Source organism: Phragmites australis, chromosome 4 (assembly GCF_958298935.1).
Source record: "Phragmites australis chromosome 4, lpPhrAust1.1, whole genome shotgun sequence".
Lineage (NCBI taxonomy): Eukaryota > Viridiplantae > Streptophyta > Magnoliopsida > Poales > Poaceae > Phragmites > Phragmites australis.
In genome coordinates, this window is record NC_084924.1 from 48,666,557 (window position 1) to 48,677,243 (window position 10,687).

The 10,687-nt window shown below is 47.6% G+C and overlaps 1 protein-coding gene across 1 annotated transcript; it reads left to right on the forward strand.

The window, feature by feature from the left end:
• The first annotated feature begins 1,302 nt into the window (after positions 1-1,302).
• LOC133917034 (uncharacterized) lies at positions 1,303-3,680 on the forward strand. The gene is made up of 2 exons (XM_062360974.1): positions 1,303-2,319; positions 3,088-3,680. The coding sequence occupies exons 1-2, from the start codon at positions 1,738-1,740 to the stop codon at positions 3,139-3,141; spliced, it is 636 nt and encodes a 211-aa protein (XP_062216958.1). The 5' UTR covers positions 1,303-1,737; the 3' UTR covers positions 3,142-3,680.
• Positions 3,681-10,687: the final 7,007 nt, after the last annotated feature.

The window sequence follows — 10,687 nt, forward strand, 5'->3', positions numbered from 1 at the left end:
AACTTGTTCCACAATGTTTGTCAAACAAGAAACGGATCAGTGATGCCGTCATCAAGATTATCCTAATTCTAATCAGCTGTCGACTCAACGGGACCTGTTATAATATCCTACCTAGAGTCGAGTGACATAAGACATTTGCACAAAAAAAACACACACACACACACTGCAATTTCAGGTGCAGTTCCTACAACCCCTAAGCCAATTTCAGCAGAATACCTTACAAAGACTTTCAGCACAAGCCGCGTGGGTTCACAATCCGGTTAATACAAGCCGCGTGGTATAAACTGGTAGATCGACAAGCCTCGTGGGTATGAATATCCGTGATGTTTCCAAGCCTGTGCAGGTTTGGCCCTGCATCCGCCCAACTAAACCGGGTCAACTCATCCGTCCAGATCATCGTCAGATCCTAGGACTCAAAACATATTTGAAAATCGTTGCCACTCAGATGAAACCAACGCTCTGGGTGTGGCAATGGAGACGTACCGGTATAACTTCACACATCAGTATTTAAATTCCGATGTCTACGATTTAACAGTATTTTTAACAGTATTATATGTAGAGGCATAGTAGTATTACACTCTGTGTGCGGTGTGAGTGTTAGTGATGCGTGTGCTTGTGTTTGTGCGTCACTTGTAATGAAAAAAGAGAGACGAAACCACCCAGCCGATCTGTCGGCTGGGCAGCCAGGGAAGACCGACCGGGTTTCCAAGGAACCCGAGCGGGCCCTGACGCGTGATCAACAAAAAGGGCAGCCGTTAACGGTTGGCGCGCGCGTGCCGCGGCCGGCGGGGGAGCGCAGATCGCGGCATGTGAGCAGGTGGTGCCCGCCGGCCATGAACCTAGCAGCCTGTGGTTTCCATCTGGGTCTCTGGTGTTGCACCCATGGCTTCCATGTGTTCCTTCCGAAAGCACGGCTTCCTTTCTCATGCATCAACCCTTTCGTTCGTTTTCTGGTTATCGTGCTCGACTCCTCCTTTTGATCTGTATCCGAGAGTCAGAGGAGAACATTCGGAAGCGACGGACGGATGGAGGAGTACGTTGGACCGTGCGGACAGATAAGCTTGTTCAATTATTCCGTCCCTGCTGCATTTCTTACGTACGGAACATCAAACATGGAGCAACTCACAGAGTGTCTACGTCATTCAAAGTTTCAACCTGTACCCCGGTTTGAACACATGGACACGGGAGCTAATCGGCACCAAATTTCCTTGAAACCGTGTACATCTCATAGAAATTCCCCTCCTATCGTACGAAATTCACCAATATATGTTGGCACGACACAGTAAAGGAGGCGCAAGCAAACACAAGTGGTGCCATGAATTTGCACCAAACTCGTGACGATTGAACCGCAGCTACGCAAGTCGTCCGTTCCGTTGCTCCCTCCCACGATCGCCCGCCGCAGCCGCTAACGGAAGGAAGCTTTCCTCCCACCTCTCAGCCTGAGCTGAGAGGCCCGTTGGGCTGCCACGGCCGTGGGGCCATTCGGTCAAATCCCTCCCAAACAACCATCATCTCTGACCCGACCCGACCGGCGCACAAAAACTCCCTCTGCTTGCCGTCCCAACTCCTCCCCCGCCCCGCCTCCGCTTAAAAGCTCCGCTCCGACCGAATCCACTCCACCCAACCCGCAGCTGTCTCTGCAGCTCGCTCTGCATAACACAACCAGCCGGATTCATACGACCAGTGCTCACTCGGCAACGCACTGACGCGACGTTGATCGGCGGCCGAGAGTGAGCGATGGAGAAGAAGCTGCCGCTGGTGCACAACGAGCGGCTGTGGGCGCGGCCGTGGCGGTGGGCCAAGACGGCCTTCTTCCTCGTAGCCATGCTCGCCTCGCTGCTGCTCGTCTGCGCGCCGCCGCTGCTCGTCGTGCTCCTCGACCTCCTCCTCCCGCCCGCGCTCCTCTCCAACTTCCTCCGCGCGCAGGCGCAGGCGCACTCCCCTGCCTCCGCCTCCTTCGCCGCCTCCCTCCTCGATCAGGCCAGGGCTTTCCGCTTCGGCTCCTCGCTCGTCGACCTCCCCGCAGTCTCCGCCGCGCGATCCTTCCTCATCCTCGGCGCCTACACGGCGTGCGGGGGCGGCGCGGCCTACATGTGGGTGGCCGTGGCCTGCAGCGTCACCTCACTCTGCTACGTCCTCGCCAAGGCAGTCGCGGTGTTCGGCGCCGGCCTCGAGCTGCAGGGGAAGGACCAGCTGGTCGCCGTCGAGGCCATGTTCCTCATGTCCCTCGCGCTAGCCGCCGCGCACCTCGCCATGGCGTACCGCGCCAGCTGCCGCGAGCGCCGCCGCCTGCTCGTCTACAGAATCGACGTCGAAGCTGTGAGTCCTCCTTCCTATGCTAACACTAGCAATTCTTCTCGCCTTAAACAAAAGGAAAAAAAAAATCCAGCTTTTATAATTTGTGCTTGTGGGACTGGCAAGAAGGCAAGATTCTTGAGAATAATCCAGACACTTGCTGGGGGTATGACGACCAGCTTTCGCCCAAAAAGAAGGGGGAAACGAAATTCTTTGTAGCTAACGCGTAGGATCATCCGAGTTCCAAACCATGGATTCTGCTTTTGCCGGCCTGGCCGTCCCAACTGGTCAATATAATTTGTGCAATTTCTAAGACGACATAGCTTAACAGATCATGTTGCATTTGTCTCGCATTATTACCAGTAGTCGTCCAGGAACAGGAACAGTCAAATCCCAACAACCCTGTTAGAATTTGCAGGCGAACTGCATGAAGAAATAGTCACCTATCCTGACCTGAACATACTTTCCACGCGCTGGATGTCACATTGGCAGCATGCATGTTGATCAGGACAAGTCTCTAAGAACAAGACGATCCCTCTAGAAATATCTAGAAAATGGCAGCCATCCGTGAACAACGAACTCAATTGACATCACCACTGAAATTTTTTAGCCTATCACTATCGGGGTAGAGCCTTTATGGTTCTTTTGGCGTGATCGTCGAAGCTGGAGAAATTCTAGCTGTCGTGAAAGCGAATTGAAAACTCGGCAGTTTTACAGTGTCTCACAATTCTTAACACATGCTTGTGGAAAACATTCCAATAGTTTTACCAAACCCTGATTCAATTTATGCAGGTAAGACTAAAGGGAGGCCAAACGCCCAAGGCACTGAAGCAATGCATCGTCTGACACTCGTCTGACCCTCACACTCACACTTGGGTGGAATCTGAATTCTCGGGCGCAGACAGCCAGGGCCCTGCCTGCAGCTGCAGGGCTCGCCGGTCCGGTCCCAAATTTTGGTTCGAGAAGTTGTGTATACCCCGATCGATCCACACGTCCATGTACTCTAACGCTGTCCCAAGTGAACATAGTATAAAGCTGTAAATATAAATATGAAACATTTGTGCTTCGGCCTCCTGCAAAAACAGGATGAGCTGTGCGGCAGATGCTTGTTGGCAGATTAATCCTTGTCCTTGTAAACACCGGCCTGGAATTAAGATAATACCTGTCACGTGCAGGCAGAGGTGACATTGGGCATGTTTAAATTTGATTCCATGATTCGATCGGACTGCCGAGTCCGATTTGAAACGCTTCTGGCCATCAGAGTATAGTGGGCATTTGCCATTCGAGCAGCTGATTGTGAGTTCGTTTCAGAAACACTGTTGTCAACCTCAATCATTCTTTTTTGAATGCTGCAAGTTCAATCCGAGTTCGTTTCAAAGGATAAAGGTGTTGTCATATTTTTTTTTCCGTTTTACTGAAAGTGTAGTACAGTTTTTTCTACTCAGATCATTGTTCTAGATTTAATCCAAATTAACGCTATACTAACATGCTAACAGCACGTCTTAACCTAAATTTTCATACTAAAATCTTTCACCGAATTTTGAAGAGAAGGCTATTTTCTAGTTGATCAATGGAATGGATGCTCAAGGCACAACTTGATTATCCCAAAGATCACCATGAACACCCACATGGCCTCATTGTGGAGCATAAAATCGTGGCGGTTGAACCCGCGGGTCACAGTCATTAGAATAAACAAAAATTCTGTAGCACCTCATATGTATTCTCGATTTATGGAGGTAATCATTGCCAGGTATTGGGCCCTTCGGGGCCAGCCAAGGGATACAAAAGGCAACCAATGCGAGTAGCAGAGGGCATGAACAGAACAGCCGAACCGGCCTTCTCTCACGTTCTTCCTCCTCGGCCTATTCTTCCCTAGCTTTTCTACCCCTCCTCTCTCTCTCTCTCAAATTTGTACCATTCATAAGGTTCATTATCCCATGACCGAGAGTGTGGTTCATCGAGTTTTTGAGCCATTTGGATCAGTGAAATATGTGAAGGTGTTTGTGGAACCAAATCGGGTGTTTGCTCGGGTTGTGTTTCAAGTGAAGCAGGAGGCAAATTAGGCTTATGGGGACTTGCATGGCCGGTGTATATATGATGGTTGCTGTCAGCTTGACATCCATTATGGGACTTTCCATGGGCCCGAAGTTGCTCCGGTCATGAGCAGCGGCGACGTCATCCCCATCTCGGTTGCTTCCATCGAGTGCATCGGCGTCATTCCATCCACCGAGCCTGACACCGACGACGAGCGCTTCTTCCTCACCTCCTCCGACTTCGAGGCCTCCGTCGCGAGAGCCTTCGACTCCGTCCTCTCTGGCACCGATGGCAAGGCCGCCACCGACCGGTGGTTCATCGACGCCCTCAATGCCCTCGCGCCACACCCCGTTGAGCATGGAATCCATAAAATGGGCTACCTCTTTAGCATCGACACCACCTCCAACGGCAGCGCAACACATGCCATGTTCACCGAGGCTCTGAGCGACGGCGCATATTACATCAGCTGCCTCTCGGACGCGATTGTGCTTGACATGTTCCCTGTGCCCAGGTTCGATGGGGTGGTGCTGCTGAGGATGTGAAGCGTGAAGAAGGTGATGTTCGTGAGCGACTTGCTGGCGATGAAACCAATATGAGTTGCCACTCTGCATGTGAAAGGATCTAATGGTCCTAGGGGGTGAATATGGCTCTAATCAAACCTTAAAACAACCATCGATTTCTAGAACAAGGAGTAGCCTTAGCCTAGAAGAAGGAAATGCAACTACTCGAGCAAGCAAAATAGAACATAGAGAACAAAAATGCAATCATATAACTTAGGATTAAATTACGGAATTAAAACTTACATGAAAGTATATGCTAGAAGTAAATTGCGGAATAGAAAGAGGGTAGGGAAGATGACACTGATTTTTTCTCCGAGCTATCGAAGAGTTGTCACTCTCCTCTAATCCTCGTTAGAGCATTCACACAAGGATATCGCTCCACCTTGAGTCACCAAGACTCAAATGCTCACTAGTGATTGCAACTTCTCCATCTCCGAATTGACGGACATCAAACCAAGTACAAGCTCTTCTCGGGGCTCCCACAAGAACTTCAAAAGCTCACCGAGAATACCTCCAATCATCACGACCGGATGCCAACCACCAAGAGTAATAAGCTAACTGGTTCACTTGATCCCTATCAAGCCTAAACAATAGCTAAATGCACACTCGCTACTCTTGAAGTACTAATGAAGTTTTTAACCTTCAATTAGAGACTTGAAAATCAACTCAAGTACTCTCCCTTGCTTCTTGATGACACACACAGTGTATGAACTCCTCTGGGTTGCAAGAGATACGAAAGAAACCGAGTGAGAGAGTATATATAGGTTAGAGATCTAAATCTAGCCATTGTCCAACCACTCACACTTTCTGTGAATGCCGGATGTTTCGGTGCATACACCATTGTACACACTGGACAATCCAGTGAGTAACCTTTTCCAAAAGCTAGCCTGCCAGCTGTCAGCAGCTGTTGCCTAAAAAGCATTGGTGTTCTTCATACCACATCATCGGACAATCCGGTGAGTTCATTTCCCATACACCGAGACACCAAGTCTGAAAATGCTCTGGTGTGTTGCACATCTCAACATCGGACCATCTAGTGCCTTGAATTTCAATTCCTCGAAGATTTCAACTTTCTGTTAAATGCTCTGGTGATCATCTTCTCTGAACATCGGATAATTCGGTGCACTTAACTTCAATTTTCCTCAGAAAATGTTCCTTCTGTTAAATACTCCGGTTGACATATTTATCATCATCGAACAATCCGGTGAGGTCATTCAGCTTCTACTCAGAACAAAAATAAGGTCCAGTGAGTACTCCTTCAACATTGGATAATTCGGTGAGAACAAAAACTATGAGGCTCATCCAATTCAATTGACTTTGAGCACTAACTTCTTGACTTCTCACCCATGTGCTTCTTTAAGATACCTAGTGCTAGATTTTTGCACGTGTGCATCTAACTAAATCTAGACTCAACTAGGTCAAGCTACAACACTTAGCCCCTTTTATAGTACAGTCAGAAGACTAGAAAGGAACCTATATCTATTCTAAGTGTACTTCATCACCTTGTGACACTTAGAACTAAAAGATCTTTAATTTTAACGTAAATATCCTTTGGTCGTTCAACAAAAACTCATGAGAGACCAAGAAAATCCATACAATCATTACGAACTAAATTTTTTATTCTCTTCAAAATATACGTGTTAGTCATAATGATACGGTTGCCATTAATCATCGGAATATTTACCACTTACCTACGGGCCTAGATGCTACAGCATGCTCCACTCCACCACGCCTAGGGCTCGCACCATCATCTCACAGACGTCTGGGATGATCGACCCCTTCGCCATAGTTTAGTTAGAGGACTACAATGTGACGCTAGTCTACTACTTTGCGCTGCACCTTGCAGCATTCATGGCCACAGCGGGGTGTAGCGAGCAGAGGTGGAGGTCGTGGCTCGCACCATGCTGTCCAAGTTCATGGCTGATGACATCGACGTCACAACATGGGTCGCATTCAGGGGCTGCGAAGGGAGGTGCGTCTTGGTCACATGGATGCCTCAGGTCATGGTGGAGTGGTGTGCTAAGGAGCACCTCAGTGCACATGAGGTGTTCAAATGCGAGCTGGAGTACATGCATACACTAAACATAATATCGGCCTAGATGCGATAAGGTAAAGAAGTGATCCGATCATAGAACGATAAAATTTTTGGTTAACCGATTTACCTGTTGCATCCAACTCAAGATGTCCATTAGTAGGCATGAGAGTCTTGATTGGCTTGCAATCATCTATCTTGAACTTTTTAAGGATGCCCTTCGTGTACTTTTTTTTAATGAATGAACGTCATTTCCTTCAATTGCTTGATTTGAAATCTAGATAAGTAGTTAGGCTCGCCAATTATCGACATCTCGAACTCCCTAGATATTATGTCACCAAATTTCTTACAAAACTCTTTGTTAGTTGAACCAAATATTATATCATCAATATAAATTTGATACAAGAAATGCTCATTGTTGATGATCTTTGTGAACAATGTAGTGTTCACCATATCGATCTTGAATCCTTGGTTAATGAGGAAGTCATGTAGACGTTCATACAAGCTCTTGGGGGTTGCTTGAGTCCATAAAATGCTTTGTGCAACCTATAAACATGATTAGAATATGTGAAATCTTCGAAAGCGGAAGGTTGTTCAACATAAATAAGTTCATTAATGAAGCCATTTAAAAAATCACTCTTCACATTCATTTGATAAAACTTGATATTATGATGTGAAGCAAATGCAAGAAGGATATGGATAGCTTCAAGTCTTGCCACGGGAGCAAATGTTTCGTCAAAATTCAAACCTTCAACTTGTGCAAAACCTTGCGTAACTAGTCTTGCCTTGTTACGCACCACCACACCATGTTGATCTTGTTTGTTGCGAAAGACCCACTTAATTCCAATCACATTCTTTTCTTGAGTCTTCTCTTCAAGTATCCATACTTCATTATGGGTGAAGTTATTAAGTTCTTATTGCATAGCAATCACCTAATCCGGATCTTTAAGAGCATCATCTACATGGGTGGGTTTCAAACAAGAGAGCGAGTTCTTACTCCCCTAGATATGAGTTCATATACTACAAGGTAGCAGCCACTGTGTTCATCAGAGCTTGCGTCAAGGAAGAATGGAGCTGAGACTGAAAAACAGAAACCATGAATTTCTATGAGCTACCTAGCACTAGAGATTCACAAGTGTGCATCAAAACAAGTCTATACTCATTTAGATCAAGCTACTACTCTTAGGCCCTATTTATAGTATACTCAAAAAGACTAAAAAAATGAGATTTATACTATTCTAAGTGTCTGTCGGAGGATTAACTCCTGTCGCAGGGATCCCAAGAGACCCCTTTTTAGAGATTCGGCCGGGGGGGATGATCCTGAATAAGTTCGTCGGAGAAATAAATGGGAATGAATGCAACGGCCGATGGGGGGGGGGGGTGTCGACCTAGTGCAAAGAGAAGTAAATGCACCCTACTCCTGTATGGATGCTATAACTATCCTGAGGAAGTCCCTCAAGGATGTTGCTGGTTACAAGGATGTTGGCCTAACTAAGAGCTTGAGGCTCCTTGTTCTTCGGCTGGAACTGTGCTCAGACTTGCTCACAGTGTCTCTCTTCGTTAGTCTGGTTCGTTGTGTGGTTGGTCTTCTTCGAGAGAGTTCCCCTTGCTTCTGAGTTGCTGGCTATTTTAAGTACCCGCCGGCCGAGACATGCCCCGAACGGGAAGGAGGGAGCACAAGTTCCAAGACGCCATGACTGGAAAAGGCGTCATCATTTCTTCTGGGTGAAGTGATCGGGGGTGAAAAATGCATCGCACGCCCGGTCACCTATCACCATAAACGCCCTGGCAACGGGCGCCGTGGAGAGGGCCCACCGGGCAGCCGCAGAACAACCCGACGTGCCTGTCCTGTCTTGTTCCTCTGCCACAGCAGTGTGGCAGACGGAACGTCTTGATCCTCGTGATGTTATCCCAAGACAAACCGGATGACACGGGACGGGACCCGTGCAGTTAATAACCCCACGCCTCTCTGCCAAAACATGGCAGGAACTGACGCTGCGGCGGGAGCAGTTGGAGGTTTCAGGCCACGCACGCTCATTAAATGCGACCTTGGACCTCTGACTGATTGACACCTCATCGGCGGGCCCCTCGGGGGCCTTTCTGGGTCGTCGGGGCACCGAGTGCTCGGAGGTACTGTTCACATCCCCGAGCACTCTCTCCCGAGCACGCTTATCCTTATCCTCGGGGTACCGGGTGCTCGGGGGTACTGTTCACCTCCCCGAGCACTTTCTCTCGAGCACTCCTGCTCGAACCCTCGGGGAACCGAGTGCTCGGGGGCTGCCATGTGCAGCCCCGAGCACTCTCTCCCGAGCACTTTTGTACGGATCTTCGGGGAACCGAGCGCTCGGGAGCTGCCGCACGCAGCTCCGAGCACTCTCTCCTGGAATTTAGCTCTTCTGATCGCGGGGGACTAGGGTGCTTGGGGGTGACCAGACACCTCCCTAAGCACTTTCTTCCCGGTACTCAGACTCCGTGGATCATCGGGAAACTGGGGTGCTCGGGGACCATTGACTGTGGTCCCGAGCACCTTCTCCCGGGACTTGAGCTTTTCTCATCCTACAGGAGGGACCTCGCGGGATGGCGCCATGTGGCGGATGGCTAGCCTGGCCTCGGGATTTAGGGACCCCCAGTTTCTGATACACCGACAGTGTCCTTTCTCTTTCTTGTAACACTTAGAACTAGAAGATCCTTAATCTTAATGTATATCACCTTTGGTCGTCCATATAATCATCTTAGAGACTAAGAATACCTAATCATCATTGTGAATGAAAATATTTGATACCCTTCAAAATAAACTTGTTAGTCATAATGATACAATTATTATTAATCATCGAAACACTTACCGCTTATCTAGAAGTTTAGATACTACAACGTCTTCATAAAGTAAGAACTAAGAGAAGAATCAAGCCTAGACTTAGGTGTTTAGTGGAGATAGTTGAACCTTTATTATTAGGAATAAAACTCTATGTTTGCTCCTTATGTATCTTACTAGGCTACAAATTTTTAAGTGATAAACGATGTATCTATCAATAACAAAACATTTATAACAACTTTATTAATTTTCAAACTTCATATCATCAATCTTTCTACTGGTTGCGTCTGCTTGTTCTACTGGTTTGTTCAAAAGAAATCAGAACTCAGAGAGGCGCATGCACGCTAGTGACGTGGTTTTGCGTCAGCACTTCAGGAGGGGGTTAGTATGGACTATGGAGTGTGTGGAGAATTCCACGCAAACAAAATTAGAAGCTAAGAATTCCCGGCCCAAGCCCAGTTGACCTACTTGGCCCAACAAGATCAGTGGAGTACTTGTCTATGTTGTGTGACACGCACTAGTTAATCGGAAAAGCTACCAAGGGAGTCCGGAATTCTGAGCTCGTTGGAAAAAGGGTCACCAGCTTATCGTCAATATACATCAATGTTCTATACTGAAACATACCCGTCTTCTCCAAGTTCATGTAAACTTTTGCCTTTTTTTCGACGTGCCGTCAGGCGTTAGCCATTCATCAAGGAACGAATTGAACACAATGGGGGAGGAGAGGTCACACATGCTGTACTGTCGTTGTCTTGTCTAGGACACCACGACTCAGAATCCGGAAAGCAAGGGTAGTCGGAGTGTCGGACGCAGTAGTAACTCATTAGGAGTCAAGCTAGCTGGTTGAGACGGTTAGTGGATATGATTATACCTTTTTAATTAAATCTTATGTTTGCTTTTGAATGTCTTATTATGATAGAATTTTTTCAGTCTAGACGATGTACTCATTGACAG